At 38.2% G+C, this 20,782-nt stretch overlaps 2 protein-coding genes across 9 annotated transcripts in view; one reads left to right on the top strand and one right to left on the bottom strand.

Annotated features, from left to right (window-relative positions):
* Positions 1–12,643, bottom strand: part of LOC127811584 (mediator of RNA polymerase II transcription subunit 15a-like) — a 40,228-nt gene extending 27,585 nt beyond the window's left edge. For 3 of the 8 annotated variants that reach the window (XR_008025742.1, XM_052351586.1, XM_052351578.1), the window contains exons 1-2: positions 12,535–12,643; positions 12,065–12,182 (exon numbers count right to left, since the gene is read on the bottom strand). Coding sequence is in view for 4 of the 8 variants with exons in the window: in XM_052351578.1 (XP_052207538.1) it covers positions 12,065–12,174 (110 nt within the window). In the remaining 4 variants the exon portion in view is untranslated. The remainder of the gene's footprint in view (positions 1–12,064; positions 12,183–12,534) is intronic. The other 5 variants (XR_008025739.1, XR_008025737.1, XM_052351605.1 and 2 more) reach the window with 2 other exon arrangements.
* A 5,172-nt stretch (positions 12,644–17,815) lies between these two features.
* Positions 17,816–20,782, top strand: part of LOC127801352 (uncharacterized) — a 33,875-nt gene continuing 30,908 nt past the window's right edge. The window contains exons 1-2 of the mRNA XM_052336371.1: positions 17,816–17,973; positions 18,067–18,151. Of these exons, the coding sequence (XP_052192331.1) occupies positions 18,130–18,151 (22 nt within the window). The 5' untranslated portion in view covers positions 17,816–17,973; positions 18,067–18,129. The remainder of the gene's footprint in view (positions 17,974–18,066; positions 18,152–20,782) is intronic.

Genomic DNA, 20,782 nt, shown 5'->3' with positions numbered 1-20,782 from the left:
TACTAGGCCTGACATAGCCTATGCAGTAAGTAAAATAAGTCAATACATGCATTCACCCACACAAAGACACATGGATGTCATCTTTCATGTACTAAGATATCTTAAAGGAACCCTTGGAAAATGGATGATATTTCAGAAAACCAAGAAAAAGGAAATTGAAGGATTTGTGGATGCAGACTGGGCAAGCTCAATTGAGGACAACAAGTCAACAACTGGGTATTGTACCAAGGTATGGGAAAATGTTGTGACATGGAGAAGTAAAAAACAATCAGTGGTGGCTCTTAGTAGTGCTGAGGCAGAATTTCGAGCTATAGCTCAAGGAATATGTGAAATTATTTGGTTAGAAAAGCTATTGGGAGATCTGAAGATATCACTGGTTCAACCTACAAGGGTATACAGTGATAGTAGGTCGGCAATAAGCATAGTAATGAATCCTATCCAACATGATCGCATGAAACATGTTAGGATAGACAGAAGCTTTATAAAACGAGAACTTGAAGAAAGGGGAATAATGTTGTCTTATATTCCTACCAATGATCAAATTGCGGATGTATTCACAAAGGCCATGGCAAGACTCGGATTTGAATTTCTAATTGGCAAGCTGGGGATGACTAGCATCTACTCCTCAGCTTGAGAGGGAGTATTGAACGAAGAAGAGAAATTCAAAATTTGAAGAGACTCAAAAGATGGGATAATAATAAGACTTTAAAGTCTTGTAAATTAGATGTTGTAAACTTGTATTTTAAAGTTTGATTAGCTTCTATAATTTAGGAGATAAGGTATCCTAAAATTTAGGAGATAGCATATCTTATCTCATCTCCTACTTTATAGGAGAATAGATAAAAATAACTATTGTATTTAATCCCTTTCTTGTTTCTAGTCTAATCAATCAAGCAAAAATTTTCTGCTTGTTTCAAAAACTAGGAGCACTATTGGCACACAGTAATCACAATATCACACTCAATCACTCATCAACTCAACCACAAAACATACACAATCAGAAAAAAGTAGATGAAAGACAGAATTGAAATACGAAAAGAAAGATCAAACCACAATCTTGCACTCTGATTTTTACCCTGGTCCATGCCATGGCACTACATCCAGCAACTCCACCGAGAGAACAATCCACTAAGAATGAAAGAATCAGTACAACGAAGTCATTCACCCTCTCATAGAACCCGAGTACAATTCTCACAAAAGAATCCAAGAACTATTCTTCTCACAGCTCTCTCTCTTTTTCACTGCATACACAAGAGAATGGAATAATTGTTTGATTGATGATCACAACCAATCCCCTGCCCTCATATTTACAGACTACGGGGCGGACCAACCTAGGGATATAACCGACTCTACAAATGTCTAAAGTACCCTTGGTATATCCAGTTAATTACAGAAATGCCCTGCACGCAAACTACCACTCGATCGTCATCCTTAACTCCTCTGATTTATTCTAAGCTTCCAACACACTTAACTCAAGCAAAACATCAACATATCTCCACCATTTTGCCTCGAGTAACACCTGGAACTTTACCATTCTTGATTGCTCTTCTTGGAAACTAAAAAAAATGATCAATCAAACAACATAAAAGTATAACAACCTTAAACAATGATGCAATTTGGATATGGGAACAACTTTAGTGAACATATCAGCTACATTATCATCACCTGTAACTTTAATCAGATCAATCTCCTTCTTCTCAAGAATTTCTCTGATAAAATGGTACCTAATGTCAATATATTTAGTCCTCTCATGGTGGCTTTGATTTTTAGCCAAGTGTATAGCATTTTGGCTGTCACACTTTAGAATAGCCTTCACATTATTTCTTAGGAGCTCACTAACCAATCCTTTCAACCACAATGGCTCCTTAACAGCTCGGTCACTACTATATACTCTGATTCGATGGTTGAAAGAGCTACAATCAGCTGAAGATTAGTCTTCCAACTGATTGTGGAGTTTCATAATTGAAACACATAGCCGGTGGAAAACCTTCTCCTATCTAGGTCTGATGCATAATTTGCATCTATATATCCTATAATATTCGACTCTTCTAATTCCTTAGCTCCACCATAGATTAAAACCTTATCAATTGACCACTTAAACACCCACTTTACAACTGTCCAATGTTCCTTCCTCGGATTAGCCATGAATCTACTTACAACACTCGTGACATGGGCTAAATTTGGCCCAAAACACACCATAGCATACATAAGGCTGCCAACAGCATTAGAATAGGAAATTCTCTCTATTTTTCTTAGGCTCTCTTCATCCGTTAGAGATTGGGCATGTGATAACTTGAAATGTTGTGCAAAGGGTACATTTACCACTTTTGCATCCAACATATGAAATTTCCTTATGATTTTCTCTAGATAAGCTTTTTGGGATAGCAGGAGGGTTCAGTTATGTCTATCCCTAGTAATTTCCATCCTTAAAATTTTCTTAGCCTCACCTAACTCCTTCATCTCAAAGGCTGAACTAAGTTTCAGCTTTAAACTTTGGATTTCAACTGGTAAATGACTTGCAATAAGCATGTCATCTGCATATAACAGGAGGTAGATTGCTACTTTAGAGGAAACATGCCTAAGGTAGACACAACAATCAAATGAACTTCTTTTAAACCCCTGACTTAGCATAAATGAATCAAATTTCTTGTACCACTGACTAGGAAACTATTTTAGTTCCTATAAGGACTTCTTTGTCACGGAACCATGCCAAGTTTTGCTGCGGATTTATTTTTTCCTGCTATGTCTTTAATTGCTTGCTATGTTTCTTTGTTATTCCATAGAATTCCCTTTTATTCCAGCTACTAGTTAGTTAGAGAGAATATCCAGCTGTAAAGGTGTTTGGGATAGGGCAAAATAGTTGGTTATGGGAGCTGCAATCTGCTGTGGCAGCCCCCTAGGATAGCTATATAAGCCCAAACAGCTCCTGAGAATGGTCATCGAGAATCAATCAACAAATTCCAGATTTACTCCCTGCATTCTCTCTCTATCTCCCAAACTATTCTCTCCCTCAATCTTCTTCTTCTTTCTAAACCTTTCTCTTCTATTACCATTCCCTAACCAATTCTAATACACCTCGGGCGGAAGTTGACAGCAGTCTCAGCGATTGTGACATTTGGTATCAGAGCAACGACCCCGGCAGTAGAGGACCACGCGGAGCAATGGCCGAAGGCACTCGCATGAAGAATATGGAGTCACAACTCCAGCAAGTCACCTCAACCGTGGGAGAGTTCCAATATCGCGTGGATCGTTTGGAGTTGGGTTCTGAGAAGAACTACGAGGCTATTGGAGGACTCGAGCGTAGGCTTGAAAACGGCTTGAATCAAATAAGGGAGGATATCAACCAGATGAGAGAGGAGATGGGGAATCAGCTTCAGCGATTCATGCTGATGTTTACCCAGCAAAACCAGGTGAGAATAGCTACTGATTTCCCTCCTCAAACTAGAACAGAACCTATCTTGCATAATGAGAAGATGAACAGAGGCAATGGGACCTTGGAGGTTGAGGTTGAGCAGGACGATGAGATCGAAACTAAAACAAGGAGAGGAAGGGAGGACAGAATTGCTCCACCCCAACCGGGATTTCCAACCGAGAATGGAAATTTCGGTATTTGAAGGAACTAATCCTAGGTGGTGGATTAGGAAGTGTGAACGGATGTTCGAATGGTATAATATACCAGTAGAAAGAAGGGTGGCCCTAGCCGCGGCTTATTTTGACGATGCAGTGGATGCATGGTTCCAAGGATGGACCCGAACAAGGGGGATTTACACCTGGCGGGAGTTTTCAGAGAAGCTTTGTGAAAGGTTCGGGGAGAGGACCATGTCAGACACTATAGAGGAATTCAATAAGTTGAGGCAAGCGGGGAATGTTGGGTCTTACTTGAAGCGTTTTGAGGAGCTGAGGTCGTTGATGAGTGACAATGACCCCCACCTGTCAGAAGCTTATTTTGTTTCTAGCTTCCTTAACGGCCTCAATGAGGACTTGCGACCGATGGTGAAAATGATAAGGCCTCAAACAGTGGAACAAGCGGCTGAGAGTGCCAAGCTGCAGGAGTTGGTGGTTGAGGCCCTTATGAAAAAGCAAAGGCAGCAACAGAAGATGACCACCGGTGGAAATTGGCAACAAGGGGGGAGCAGTAAAGGAACTTACAGAGATCCGGCTAAAGGAGGAAGAAGTATTGGTGGTCTATATCAGGGGGGGGCGGGTGGAGGAGACTAAGAAGCTTCCTGGCACATGTTATAGGTGCAGGGATAGGTACTATCCGAGGCACCAATGCAAACGACAACTATTACTGCTGGAAGGAGACAGGGATGGTGAACTAGATGCGGAAGAAGTAGAAGAGTTCAGGGAAACTAGAGGGGAGAACGATGGAGAAATATCCCTCCATGCCCTCAAGGGGATTACCAACAACAAGATAATTAAGGTGGAAGGGAAGGTGAAGGAAGGCAGCCTGTCAATTCTGATTGACAATGGGAGCACCCATAGCTTCCTTGACAATAGCACCACTAGAAAGCTTAAGTGCCAACTCACTGGGACACCACCCTTGAGTGTAGTCGTTGCTAATGGAAACCGAGTGTTGGGCAATTCGGCCTGCTTGGGTTTCATATGGGAAATGCAGGAAGAAGATTTTGAGGCAGACCTTAGATTACTGCAACTAGGAGGTTGTGACGTGGTGTTAGGAGTGGATTGGATGAAGGGGGTGAGCCCATAAGCTTTGATTTCAACCAAATGGAAGTCTCATTTGAAAAAGAAGGGAAGAGGATGACGCTTACTAGCGGGCAAGAGGTTGCGACCTGCAAGATGATCACGGGTAAGAGGCTGCAGAGAGTCCTCAAGAGCAAATGGAATTAGTTCACACAACTGTTCTCCATTGTGGCAGTGGAAGAGCTTCCTGATGAAGGGGGGCAAGGGGAGCTGTGGCTCACTGTCTGCCACCAGCATAGGAGTGACGACCAGGTATGCACATTACCCTTTATTGATGAATTGTTGGCAGACTTTAAGGACCTCTTTGTGGAACCTAAGACCCTTACTCCTAACCGAACTTTGGACCATGCCATTAACCTAAAACCGAATGTGGAGCCCATCAATGTCAGATCCTACCGTTATGCCCCCATCCAAAAAACTGAAATCGAAAGAATGATAAAAGAGATGTTAAGCCAATCCTTCATTAGACCAAGCCAAAGCCCATTTGCTTCCCCTGTCCTATTGGTAAAGAAAAAAGATGGCACTTGGCGTTTTTGTGTAGATTATCGCCAACTTAACTCCCTAACCATCAAAGACAAGTTCCCCATTCCCCTTGTTGAAGACCTTATGGTTGAATTACACCAGGCCAAGTTCTTTTCCAAGTTAGATTTGTGCTCGGGCTATCACCAAATAAGGATGAAGCCCGAGAATATCCACAAAGCGGCCTTCCGCACACACCATGGTCATTTTGAGTTCTTGGTGATGCCCTTTGGGCTCACCAATGCCACAGCCACTTTCCAATCTCTAATGAACCAGATATTTGAGCCCTATTTAAGGAAGTTCATCCTTGTATTCTTTGATGACATCCTTGTTTATAGCCCCACCTTGGACCAACACCTAATCCACTTAAGAACCACTCTTGAGGTCCTTAGAAGAAACCAGCTATTTATCAAAAAATCTAAATGTGCATTTGGCCAAAACTAAGTGGAATACTCGGGACACTTAATTTCAGAAGAAGGAATCAACACCGATCCCAGCAAGGTGGAGGCCATGCTCAACTGGCCAAAACCCACTACAATAAGGGCTCTTAGAGGATTTTTGGGGCTGACTGGCTATTACCGCAGACTTGTTAAGGGGTATGGAATCTTGAGCAAACCACTTACTAACTTGTTAAAGAAGGGAAACTTCCAATGGGGGCCGGAGGCAGACTCTGCCTTCGAAGGGCTGAAGTTGGCAATAAGCAGGGTTCCCACACTCTGGTTGCTGGACTTCAACAAGCCCTTCGTGCTAGAGACGGATGCTTGCGAAGTGGGGATAGGCGCGGTATTGATGCAGGATGGAAGACCATTGGCCTTTCTAAGCCAAGCCCTCTGTCCTAGACACCTGGGGCTTAGTGTTTATGAGAAGGAGTTCTTGGTTGTCTTGATGGCTGTTGAAAAGTGGCGCCATTATCTGGAGGCGGGAAGGTTTATCACCAAGACGGATCACGAGTCCCTGAAGTTCTTGCTCCAACAAAAGCTTCAATCACAACTCCAAAGGAAAGGGATGACCAAGCTAATGGGTTTGGACTACTCAATTCAATACAAGAAAGGGAAGGAGAACCTAGCAGCAGATGCATTGTCTAGGTGTCAAGAAGAAGCCAGATCGGCCGCCATGACTGTGGTAATTCCTGAATGGTGTAAAGAGGTGGTGGACAACTATGAGGGAGAGGACCGTATTCAGGGCCTACTAGAAAAATTGGCTCTAGGAAGCGGGGAGACAGAAGGCTATACGATGAGAGATGGGCTGCTGAGGTATAAGGGTCGGATAGTAATAGGCCATAAGGAGGAGCTTAAGAGTAAAATTCTACAGTCACTTCATGAGTCTCCTATAGGGGGACATTCGGGCATCCAAAACACCTACTTGAGGGTGCGGCAGCTATTCTACTGGTCCGGACTAAGGGAAACGGTCAAAAGGTTTGTCTTGGGGTGTGACACATGTAAGAGGTGCAAACATGAGAACGTGGCATACCCCGGTCTTCTTCAACCATTGCCCATTCCAGAACAGTCATGGACAAGTGTGTCCATGGATTTCATCGAGGGACTACCACGTTCAGAGGGCAAGGACTGTATAATGGTGATTATCGATAGGTTCACTAAGTTTGCGCACTTTGTGGGACTAGCACACCCTTACACGGCTCAGGAGGTGGCCCGGGCGTTCACTGACCGGGTAGTTGCCATGCATAGGGTCCCTAAGACCATCATATCCGACCGGGATAAGATCTTTACCAGCCACTTTTGGAGGGACTTGATGAAAAATATGGGCACGGAACTCAATCTATTGACTGCATACCACCCTCAGTCGGATGGGCAGACCGAAAGGGTGAACCAGAGTCTCGAAACCTACCTCTGTTGCGTGTGTTTGCTGCAGCCCAAGGATTGGCATAGGTGGTTAGCTCTAACTCAATGGTGGTACAATTCCAGCCACCACACATCAATAAAGATGTCGCCCTTTGAAGCTGTATTTGGGTTTAAGCCTCCAATTCTACCGGCCATCGAAGATTGTACCTCAGCTGCTGCAGTTGAAGAGTATTTCCAGCAAAGGAGAGGGGTGATACAACAACTCAAACAAGAGTTGGCATCAGCCCAAAACCAAATGAAGCAGCAGGCTGATAGGAGGAGGACTGACAGAGAATTCAGAGTAGGAGATAATGTTTATCTACGGCTGAGGTACCCTCACCTTAAATCCATTTCTCAAGGCCCGGTCTCTAAACTCAGCCCTAAATACTTTGGGCCTTTTTCCCATAACGGCTAGGATTGGCAAGGTGGCTTATCATTTACAAATTCCCGAAGGATCCCACATTCATCCAGTCTTCCATGTTTCCCTATTAAAGAAGTCAACAGGGCAGGAACGGGTGAACCCGAGGTTGCCTGCGTTACCTAAGGAGAAGGAAGTCACAAGGGAGCCAGAGGCCATATTGGACAGAAGAGTCATCTACCATCAAGGGGCTCCTCTTATGCAGGTGCTAGTCAGGTGGCAAGGAGAATCAAGAAAGGAAGACACCTGGGAGTACCTTCCCCAGTTACTACAACAATTTCCCGGAACCGCCAGCCTCCTAAATATTTCTTGAGGACAAGAAATCGCTGAAGAGAAGGGCATTGTCACAAAACCATGCCAAGTTTTGCTGTGGATTTATTTTTTCCTACTATGTCTTTAATTGCTTGCTATGTTTCTTTGTTATTCCATGGAATTCCCTTTTATTCCAGCTACTAGTTAGTTAGAGAGAATATCCAGCTGTAAAAGTGTTTGGGATAGGACAAAATAGTTGGTTATGAGTGCTGCAATCTGTTGTGGCAACCCCTTAGGATAGCTATATAAGCCCAAATGGCTCCTGAGAATGGTCATCGAGAATCAATCAACAAATTCCAGATTTACTCCATGCATTCTCTCTCTATCTCCCAAACTATTCTCTCCCTCAATCTTCTTTTTCTCTCTAAACCTTTCTCTTCTACTACCATTCCCTAACCAATTCTAATACACCTCGGGCGGAAGTTGACAGCAGTCTCAGCGACTGTGACATTCTTCAACAAGCAAACCTTGTCCTCATTTCCCCTAATTTCAAACCCTCTTGGCTGTTCCATTAGAATTTCCTCTTCTAACTCGCCATGGAGGAATGCGGTGGTAACATCCATTTGCTCTAGGCATAGGTCTAGATGAGTTAACATAGCTAGCAAGGTTCTTATAGAAGTGCGTCTCACAACCAAAAAGAACACTTCGTTGAAATCTACCCCTACTACTTAGGTAAAACCCCTTGCTACTAGCCTAGCTTTATACCTAGACTTGACGCTATCTCTAGCTCCTTCTTTCACTTTAAACAACCACCTACATCCTACTATTCTTTTTCCCAAGGGTCTATTTACCAAAACCCACCTCTCATTTTTCCTCAACGATTCCATAACTTCCATGGCAGCCTACCATTTCTGAGACTCCTTTGAGTTTACAACCTTTTCATAGGATTGAGGCTATTTTCTAGCCATCTCAGCCGCACTTAGCAGTGCGTATGCCACCAAATCAGAGAAACCATATCTCACTGGCGGCCTACTGACTCTTCTTTACCTATCTCGACCTGCATTATACCTTTCTTCAATTAAATCTCCTACTGTACTTGATGAACCAGCACTGTCCATGTGCTGGTCTTCATCATGACTCGATGAATTCCCCACATCAAGGCTATTTCGACTTGAGCATCCTACACTAGCACTTGGCTGGTCTTAAATAGGTTCTAGGGGAGTATCATATGCAGCAACAACATCCTATTGCTGTTGTTCAAAATTTACAACTTTTGCCTTCCCTTTCCTATCCATGTTCTCCTTCTCCTCATCTTAATCAATAAAGGAATTCTCATCAAAAGTTACATCTCTACTTACCATGGTTTTAGGCATCTCTTTTTCTAAATTCCACAACTTACACCCCTTAACCCCTGATGGATAACCAATAAACACACACTTCTTAGCCCTAGGTTCTAATTTACCTTGTTTTACATGAGCATAAGCTATACACCCAAACACCCTAAGATGATCTAGGTTTGGCTTATGATTATTCCACATTTCATAAGATGTTTTAAAACCTATGGCTGATGAAGGTGATCGGTTTATCACATAGGCTGCTGTAGCAACAGCCTTTCCCCAAAATGCTTTTGGAAGCCTAGCATACATCTCACCCTCTCTAGGAGGGTCCTGTTCATGCGTTCAGCTAACCCATTTTGCTTAGGGTTATCGGGGGCAATAAAGTGCCTTAGAATGCCACTCTCTTTATATAGTTTGGTGATTTCCTTATTACAAAATTTTAGACCATTATTAGTCCGAATGACCTTCAATTTTACACTCCTTTGATTTTCAATCATAGTTTTTCAGGCCTTAAATGCATCAAATGAATTATCTTTGGATTTCAAAATAAAAACCCAAACCATTCTAGAATAGTCATCTATTATAAAAAGGAAATACCTAGCTCCACCATGATTTAGGGTTTGACTAGGGCCCCATCAGTTCAAATGGACACATTCAAGTGGGCCTTTAGAGGTATAGAGTGTCTTCTTAGGGAACTTTACCTTCATAGATTTTCCATAGATACATGATTCGCATGTGTCTAAATCTGTTACCTTACCAGAGCCTAAAATCCCTTAACTAGTTCTCTAAGCCCTTGGACACTCATATGAGCCATCCTAAAATGCCATAGTTTTGTGTGTTCATAGGTCTTATTTTCCCCTACAGCCACATCCCCACATAATGTGGAAGCTATTATAACAAATATCCCATTTTTCAGGACTACCTTCATACATACAAGTGATCCCCTAGCTACCTTGAGAACATCACCATGGACACTATAACTATAGCCACTCTTAGCTAGCTCCCCTAGTGAAATCAGGTTCCTTTTTAAGTTCGAGACATATCTCGCTAATGACAGAGTCCTTACTGACCCATCAAACATCTTAAGCTTAATGTCCCCAATTCCCATTATTTGAATTACTAAAAGGAAATCATGACATTTTGGAGGCTTGGGGTCACACTTAATAGGTTTGTAGTGAGTAGTCCTTGAATTGGAGCATCAAAGCATCCAAACAGTAATTGTTTGGCCACACTTTGCACTTATGAGTTGAGCAAATTGTCAAGTAGAAGTATCAAACATGTGAAAATTTTCATGCATATTAAAATTTCGACATCCATTTCAGGTAGACTTGGTCCATATAGCATTGCAAGAATGTGCCAATTACTTATATGGTGTGATAGAAGCAATGTTTAGAAAACTAAATCAGGTATTAAACCAGACATGAGAGAGGTTCAAGGGTTAATGGTCGGATTGGGGTTGTGGTCCAACCGAGATGTATTTTAATAAATAAATAAATATATAATAATTAAAATTTAAAAAAAAAAAGTTAATATCATACTATAGTAATATACAACATAATATTACAACAAAATTTAAAATAAATTCAATGTCTGATTTTGTTAAATCTCTTTTTTCTAATTTCGACCATATTTAAATAAAATTTAAAATAAAAATCAAATTTTAATTTTCCCTTCAACAAAAAGTTTATATTTTAGAATATATATAGTTATATAAAGTTGTTAAAGGAAAATTGGATGGTTGAGCTATGAAGGGAAATATCTTATCTTTCTTTGGTATGTTACTCTGCATGAACTGTTGAAACTGAGACATTTAAAAGTTGAAACGTTGAAAGACCCTGTAAAGCTTTCCCCTCTCTCTTCGGAAGACCAACAACAGTTCAACTTCAAAGTTCAATCTCTTCTTCTTCTTGGCAGTTTCGCCAAATATTTTATTACGCAGATGAAGGAGAGGACCTTGTCATCTGCTTTGACACCATGAAGCCTAATAGGAATACAGCCTTTTGCACACCATTGTGGGATATGAAATCTGTGGCACCTCATAGAAGAAGCTCACTGTCCAGACAACGAGCAAGCCCTTCACAGTGTTGCCATCATGTTTTAAGTCTCACCGGCCATTGAACTAGCGGCGGCAACCAAGAAGTCTCATCATTGCACCTGAGACCAGTTTGTTGTCGCCTCTCCTCGTTTTTCTTTTGAACCCGTTTGAAGGGGAAAGGGTGGCTGAACCGAGATGGGTTGGCGTTCACGATTCAGCTGCCTGGTTAATCCAAGAACTGGCCGGTTTTTTAATCTCAGCCAAAGACTGGTTAGCAGTTTCCAAGATCGGTCCGGTCCAATCCAGTCCGGTTTCCACCAACACTGGATGGAAGACAAATTAACTTTGTATAATGATACTATTATGTGCCCAGACTATAAGCTATGGAATTTTGTCCACAACATATGGATCAATACCGTGCTAATGCATCAAGAATTTAGGACCCCCATACAGCAACAAGTTTGCTAAAGCATCGCAACAAAAATTTAGAACCCTCTAAAGCAAAAAAAAGGATCCTCTAAATGAAAACTATGGGAAAGCCTCATTCACTGGGGGCGCCTATGCTGCACCCATTCTGACCTGCAATTGCATCGAACTCACTCTTTGTTCAACTTAAAAACATGTCACCATCATGTCTTGAGAATTAAGCATATGCGATCAAATGCAACTCACACCGCATTACTAATCCCAATAACCAAAACCATAAAATAATTTAACAGTATACATAATCTCATAAGCACGACCCAATGCCACAACTAAAAATCAATTTTACGTGTACAAACACGAAAAAAAGGTCATTTCCCCGTCTTGAATTTCATTGATGTATGCATAAAGTTTTTACCTTTACCCGTTTCTCTCCCCCCCCCCCCCCCCCCCCCACGGGGGGTTGGTTTGCTGCACTTCAGAAAACTAAAATAGGACTCCAAAAATATAAGACAAATAAATGCGAATAAAATCTCACGTCCAGTTAGCAACCTTTTGACCCCCGTGGGGTGGCAAGTTGGTCCTCCAATCAGCACCATACTGCCGTTGTGGGTTCCGATCCACCTTGAGCAGACCTTTGGTATCCATCAAAGTAACTACGCAACCAGTCAAAAACACCCATTTCTTATGTTTCAACAATTAACAATTTATCAAATAGTTAATCTCCCTGCTATAGGCAGCAGACTGACAGAATTATCAAAAACCCAAGAGCACGGATATCATTCCATGTGAACACGAAAACACTAAGACCAAACTCAGATGCAAAATAAAACCCTTTGATTTTGATTTTGGGTCAAGCCTAAATCAAGACCGAACTATAGATTTTTCTTTAAAAAAAAAAAAACGAATGAGAAAAGAGGGAAGACAAACGAGTAACTACGTGCTTGGGTCCATATCTGATTTCTGTGGAATAGAGGGCGATAAAAGAGAGTGAAAAAGACGAGTTACCTCATTTTCTTAGAGAGAGAGAGAGCATAAGAGGGGTTCGACAGATTGAAAACCCTAGTTCTTCTTTCAGATCGTGGCATCTTCTCTTCTCTGTAGCGAGTTATCAGTAACGTTCGGTACTCTCAATTTAACGCTTCTCGTGCAGGCAATGAACCCGCCACCTGTTTACGTGGGGTAAATTCAACTTCACACCCAAAAATTTTGTAGAATTACATTGTGTATCTCTTGTTTTTTGAAATTACCTATATTTTTACAATTTTAATATTAAATTATTATTTTTAGTATTAATTTTACGTAAAAATGTTTTTAAATGATATAATTCAAGCACGTTTAAATTTATAAATTTAAACTTATTTTAATATAATTGAATGATGGGGGAATGAAAACTCATACAATAGCAAATGAATTTTATTTAATTAAAAAATAAATACAATATTAAAAAATAATGTTTATAATTAAAGTCATATTTAATTTAATATAAATATGATTAATTATCAATTATATAAATGTGTATATATATAACGAACTATAACTGAATAAAATTATGAAGTATAAATATAATTTAATTATTTAGTTTATTAAAATTATTATTCATATTTTATATCAATTCAACTCACAGTCTACATCACTATAAAAAAGACAAGAATTATAAAGTAAGTATAAAATTGAGTTGATTCATCGATGGGATAGCACATGCAACGTTTTGGGAGATGGTCTAACTTATTTAACACAACCCAATAGCATTTATTTTCGAATTAATTTTGATAGACAACACTATTCATGTAACGCGTATAAAATGAATATGAATGCAACATGTATGACTTGCCTTCACTTGTTACGAGATAAATGAAATATGTGTGACATGTAATAATATGATGTAGGGAACTTAATCAGTGAAACCTATAAACTACGATACTTACACTACTAGTTAGCCAATCATTTATTTATTTATTTACATTTGATATTATAAAATATAATTGGATATTTAATTTGAATATGATTAATTATTAACTATATATATGTACAAATATAAAGAATTATAAATGAATAAAGTTATAAATAATAGATTCAATACAATTTTTGAATTTTTTAAATTAACTATTGATTATTAATTAAACATATTTCATATCAATTTAATTTATCAGGGTAGAAAGTCACGAATGATAAAGCAAAGGTAAATTTGAGTGGATTAATTGACTGAATAACACATACAATGTTGGGTGCGTTTGATTGCGTATATTTTTTATGAAAAATAACTATTTTTTATTTAAATTCTAATTTTTATAGTATTTGATTAGTTGATTTTTAAAAAAAATAATAAATTATAATTTTCGATAGCGTGACGGACGCAAATTTCTTGCTTTTGCTGGGTTTTATGGGGGGCGGGGGTTGTTTTACATTTTCAAGGAATTCACTTCACCGCGCACAGCACGTTCATTTTTGTTCACCTCGATTTCTCTAGGGTTTTCCTCTCCAATTGGAGCCGGCTTCGTCCCCTTTATTTTCATCGCCATCTCCGACTTCCTGTGAGTCGCCATCCACTGCTGAAGACGAGTTTTGTATTGGGCTTCATCGCCATCTCCACAAAAGACCAACTTTAACTTCGTTTTCGTCGCCATCTCCGCAGAAGACCATATCCGATTTCGAGTTTCAGACCACCAACGCATCTTCATCTTCTTCCACAATAAAGTTTCCGTCCACGTTCTGTTCTTATTTCTGTAGACCCGGCGAGCAATCTTGGTCTTCGACCATCAATCTGGAGTCTTTGTCCACCGGTACCGATCTTGGTCTCTGTTTCAGCGAGCGATCTTCGTGTTTGTCATCTCCGCCGAAGTCGACCTCCGATTCCGACTTGCAGACCGCCGTTCATCCTCGTTGTCATCTTCGTCCACGGTAAGCTTTCCGGTCCAACCCTATATAGTTTTCGGTTTATCCTTCATCTAAATCTAATGGGTAATTTTTGTACTAAAAATTTATAAATACATACAACTTTAATCATGATAACAACTTATTATTACATAAAATTTAGATGTTTAGGGTTGCTTTGTGGCAATTTTTGTACTAAAAATTTATTATTACAGAAAACAACTGTCTCACATTATGCATATAATATTAGGTATAAAAATTGTGTGTGAGGGGGGGGGGGGTTGGCTAAAAAATTATGATCATGGATAACCATGGACAATTAATCCAACTATATGTCACTAATTAAGCTTCATAAACAAATAATTAGGAAACAAATCCACTAAATGGATAGGCAGTGGTGATGCCACCCATGGCATTTTTAATTTTACTTTTTTAACTTTTAACAAAAATAAATTATAGATATATGATATTTCTGTAATCATGATAAAGATGAACAAATAAATATACGTGTTGATGCTATTGACTTTATATAAAATAAACTTGATTTTGTTCTTTATATCTAAGAAACGAGAAATCTCTTTGAGATTAACTTGCTTTGAGATTGATAGCAACGATATTGGCTATGCCTATGCCTATGTTCACTGTGGATTGCATATGAAAAGAAATATAAAGACAAAAACATCCGGAATGAAATTGCAAAACTTATGTAAGCCAAAAGTTGCATTGCCAAAAATAGTCTTTACTATTTAGTTTGTGTAAAAATGTGAGTTTTTGTTCACTTTTAATGGTGAAAATATTTTGCACGTGTCTTATGCAATTATATTATATAATTTATATGTTTATTTTATTTAATTTTTATTTTATACGTGATGTTCTACTCTTGTGTTTAGTTTTGATGATGAAAAATAATATCTTGTTTTATCCCTAAGTCATTAATCAAGTCAATGGTTTTCAACAAAAATCAATTTCAAATGCTTTGTTAAAATGAAAACCAAAAAGATTTATCATTTTCTATATTAGTTGGAGATTTGCAAAGTCAAGTATTTAGTCTTAAAATAATCTCCTAAAATGATTTTCAAATTAGCTTTGAAGTCGTTGGTCAACATAGAGCTAAAATTGTTCTAAGGCAAAAGACCATCTTTAACATATATGTGTTTGATGAAAATCCAATCTTAAGTATGAAAAATCATTTATGTTAATCTCATACTTCAAAATAAGTTTTCATATTTTGAAACATGCATGAAAGGTTTTGGCTTGAAACTTAATCGTATGAAAAATTATTTAGTTCATGCATCATATCTTGAAACTCATTTTGATAACGTTTCAATATTTTTTCTAAATCTGAAATACTAGCACCTTATAAGGAGATATATATGAAAATGTTTCTTTTTTATAAAACTAACTCCCGGTAATTCAATAGCTAACATTTATTAGTGATAAAATAATTTTTAATGAATTTTTCAAGAAATAGAAAGTGTATATCTTGGAGGTGGTAAAATCGCAAAATTCTAAATTCCTACTAAAATCCAAATTCTACTTTTTTATTCTTATGGAATTTGATTTTTTATATATTTTTATTGAATCCAAATGTGGGGTACTTTCTTATTTATATTTATGTATTAAAGTACATGGAAGGTAAAATATAAATTAAACAAAATATAAATATGTGGTGATGTTTTGTATTAATCAAGTGTGCTTCTACATGTTATCTGATAAGTTTCCAGATTTTCCAAGAAGATAGTCGACTATGTTGTTTAGTGCTGTCGACTATGCATAAGAATAGTCGACTATGCTATTTCATCTGTCGATTATGTTTGTTCATGAATTTCAAAATTTTATTTGTAATTTTTGATCTGTCGACTATGTAAAAGGATCTGTCGACTATGAGATTTTTGTGTTATAAGATAGTCGACTATGCTTTTCTGTCTGTCGACTATGGCTAATTTTATTTGATAAAATAGTCGACTAACCTATTTTCTCTGTCAACTATGTGTTTCACAGAATGCTTCCAACGGCTATTTTTTCAAATCCCAACGGCTCCAAACGGTTATATTTATCTTCAACTTTGTGGGACACTTATATATACATGTCATGGATGATCAAGAGAAGGCAAATGGACGGAAACGAGATGATCTAAATATTACAAATCATTTTATTTGTGCTTACAGTGTTCTCTGTGCTTTCATTGTTATATTTTTCTATGCAAGGCTTTGTTCTATCATTGTAAATCTATTCTTAAGCCTAGTTTTCATTGTGAGAGAACTTGTAACTAAGAGTGTTAACTCTTAGCTTATCTCTTTCATTTGTATCGTTGTTATTTTCCTAGCTTGTGTAGCTAGAGGGCCCATTTGAGTGGGAAGTTGTAATTCCTAGTCTCGGACTAGAGAACCTACTCGGGTTGAGTAGGGGGTTGATAGTGGATGGTTTGAAAAATCCTTGATGAAGAGTTAAGGTAGTGGATTAGGCTTGGGTTAAGCCGAACCACTATAAATCTTTGTGTTCTCTCTTACTTATGTTTCTTTTTATTTGTTTATCACTACTAGCATTTCATTATCCTCACTTGCATTGAGTTTTTATTTTCAATCAAAAGGATTTCAAAGTTCTATCAAATAAGTTTTTAAAATAACCAATTAACCTCCCTCTTGGTGTGTGCCATAGAACCTACTGTTCTAATAATACGTAGTAGTGAATAACATGCCTTCAATAAGGAATCAATGTTGATGGCAACAATAACATTTGGGTTTATTTTGGACAATGGTCATGCAAGCAATTGTGATATATAATGATATTAGACATCGCAACCGACATCTCCCAATAGCTCTTCATTTAAATTGGGATTCTGAAAGACAAATTACTCTTACACTAATGTTTGGAATGAGTGATAGAATTTGTCATAACCTACTTAGGATAAAAATAGAGCTGTTTCATAGATTATGTGCTCGGTTATGAACATATGGATTGGTTGATAGTAGATTTGTCATAGTTGAGGAACAAGTGATTATTTTCCTAAACACGGTCGGGCATGACCAACGTAATCGAGCTGAAAGTTTTACTTTCTTTAGATTTGGACAAATAGTAAGTTATTACTCCATATGATCTTACGTGCTTGTCTCGGACTGTATAGAGATATTGTCAGTAACGCCACTGTTCACAACTCACCATATGAGAAAAAAAATGTCAAGATTTAGTTCACATATTTTCAAGTTAGGGATCGAAATTATTTCATTATATATTTTGTAAAGGTTTTCGTTATTATAAAGTAATTTTTTTTGGTTAAAGAATATTGTAGGGGGTAATAGATGATACACATATTGTTGCAAATGTTACCTTAGAAGCACAAGCTAGGTATTGCAATAGAAAATAAGTTATTTTTCAAAATATTTTAGTAGCTTGCACATTTGCTTGCCGTTAGTGTGTCAGTATTTTTTATATTATTTATTTTTTTGCGTTTTCTATTATAAAATACAGTATCGTTGCTCTCCCATATTCCCCAAACCCCAATGTTCGCGGTATAAGGGGACTAGTCGGTTCCCGTCCCTTCTCAAACGCGTTCTCTTGCGATCCTATCAAGAGGTTTGATATCGATGCATGCACAAACATATATATAGTGAATTTTTGGTTTCCTTCACTGTCAAATTGAATCTAGTGAAAATTTGGTTTCTACAGGTCAGGAAATCGAAGGGAAAGATCTGATGTACTTGCTCGCGGATCTTAACTATATCCAGCATTATGACTGCCATACAGCATAAAGGTTTGATCGCTTGATCTCTGGTATCCTCGCGTTTGTTTGTGCAGTGTTTGATTTGTTGTCATATGGCGAGGGCTTTTTTCGCTCTCGTACTGGATTGGGAATGTGTTGCGAAACTCGAACAATTTTGTGCGTCTTTTGACAGGAAATCGATCGATTTGGGTTTTTTGTTTTATCTCGCGCTGTTCTTTCTTTTTTCCAGCGATTGGGTTTCGGTTGATTACGATCCGGAACTTGATTTGTTGCGACTGAGCGAGGGGGAGTTGAATGAGCAGTGAAGGAATTAACTATTATGGGGTTTCCCTTTCTGCTGACACAATCGCATTGGAAGTAAATTTAGAAGCTTCTATGGTTATTGGATATCAATATGCTAATTGCTAATTGAGTTGTTCAAGTTTTGTGTCTGGCAGAAAAATATTTACAATGTTGGAATCTGAGTTGAGTGCCATGACGCAAAGAGTTTTTGAACTTTATTTATTTTTTACGATGTGTGAAGTTTGAAGGAAATGTTATATGAAAAGTTGGTGAAAGGATATTTATGAAGCTCTCAGATTTGAAGGAAGAATTGGCACAAGAATGTAATATGAAAAGTTGGTGAAAGGATATTTAGAAGCTCTCATATTTGAAGGAAGAATTGGCACAAGAATGTAATATGAAAAGTTGGTGAAAGGATATTTAGAAGCTCTCATATTTGAAGGAAGAATTGGCACAAGATGATTTAGGTGGGATCCCACATTTATATGATTGGAAGGAAATAGTTTACGAGGGAGGGAAAAGCCCCAATGTTGTGGGTCCAATGGCTAAGCCAAAGGGTGGCCATGGCAGAGCCCTCTAGTTCAACCATCCTAGCTAAAGAGAGGAGGAGGCAGGAGAGAGACAAAGAGAGAAGACATGAGAGAGGAAGCTTTGTTTGCCATGGCCTTAGTTGGTAGACATATTCGAGGGAGGGAGGGAATTTGCAAATATTAATGGGTTAAGTAATGGCATGGGGGTTCATGCAACAAGGTTTGTAAAGTTAAGGGAGGTCATTGCTATTTTTAGAGCCTTAGGGGTATCGCTTGCTTTTAGGCCAAACCTCGAGAGTGCCAAGTGCATTTTTCTCTTGTTTTAATGTTATTGGGATTTGATATATATTTGTTTTGATCTTTTTTAGAATGAGGAGGTAGGGAGGGTTTCCATGGGAGTTCATGCAACAAGGTTTGTAAAGTTAAGGGAGGTCATTGCTATTTTCAAAACCTCATGGGTATTGCTTGCTGTTAGGCCAAACCTGCAATGCCTGGTGCATTTTTCCCTTGTTTTAATGTTTTTAGGATTTCATATAAAATTGTGTTGATCTTTTCAGAATGAGGGCTTTGTTTTAATGTTTTTTGGGTTTGATTTAAATTTGTTTTAATAATTTTAAATGGGGTTTTGCTTTAATGTTTTTAGGATTTGATATATATTTGCTTTAAATTTATTGAGGTTTGAAGCAAATTTATTTTCTTCTTTTTACAAGAGGGATTTTGAGTTGAAAAATAAGACTAATGGAAAATTTGCATAATGGTTGTAGAGAAAGAATGATAAAGAAGGGCTGTTAGTTGGCCTGTGTCTCCAATTCTACATCCCATATTTATACTGTTACTGTTTTGCCCAAAGTAATAGGATGCTGGAAAGATGAGAGAAATCAGAAAGAAATAAGAGATGTCTTGGCGGCAGTTAGTTATTAGGATTTAAATGTAACTAATTGTTATGTCTAAGGGTAGTTTTGACTTTTGTAAGTTAGTTATATATCCTTAGGTAGTTCCGCCTCTCTAGTCTATAAATAGAAGGGTGCGGAGGTCAATCTCATTCATTCAATCAATTGTATCTTTCATTCCTTATGTTCGAATTCAGTGAGAGGCGAGAAAGAGAGCTGTGAGTTTATAGTTCTTGTTGTCTTCGGTTAGAGTATTGTATTCAAGAGGCAAGGTGAGGTGAAAGAGGGGTATTTCTGGTATTGGTTTCTCATACGGTTCTAGTGGATTGATTGCTTCTTGGATTGTTGGATGTAGTGCCATGCAAATGACATGAACCAGGGTATATCGTGTGTGCTGCAATCTGGTTTGATTTTCTTTACTTTTCAATTTCATGTTTATTGCTTACTTTCTGTTTTTGAACGCTGTTTGAATTCGGTGAGTTTTGAGTGATTCTTGAGAGATTATAGTTCTCGGTTTAACAATCTGGTATCAGAGCATTAGGTTATTCAATCAAGAATCATCAAGAAATCTATAGAATCTTTAGGATCCTATAGAAAAATTGTCTACTATGGCTTTTGCGACCCTTGCTGCTCGGTATGACATTGAAAAATTTGATGGCACAAATGATTTTGGACTTTGGAGGATTAAGATAAAAGCCTTGATGGGAAATTTAGGGTTAAAGGAAGCTTTAGCACCTCAAAAACCTTTCCCAAAATCCGCAACTGCCGAACAAAGATTAGAAGCTAATAATCGCAGGCTAGAAATATGTGAAAAAGCTTTCAACACCCTAATCTTAAGTTTAGGAGATAAAGTCCTAAGAGAAGTGTCTAAAATGGAAACAACCGAGGATTTGTGGGCCAAACTAGAAAGCTTATATATGACTAAATCTCTTTCGAGTAGGCTGTATCTGAAAGCAAAA

Source organism: Diospyros lotus, chromosome 1, assembly GCF_014633365.1.
Source record: "Diospyros lotus cultivar Yz01 chromosome 1, ASM1463336v1, whole genome shotgun sequence".
Lineage (NCBI taxonomy): Eukaryota > Viridiplantae > Streptophyta > Magnoliopsida > Ericales > Ebenaceae > Diospyros > Diospyros lotus.
This window is presented reverse-complemented; position numbering and strand designations above follow the sequence as displayed.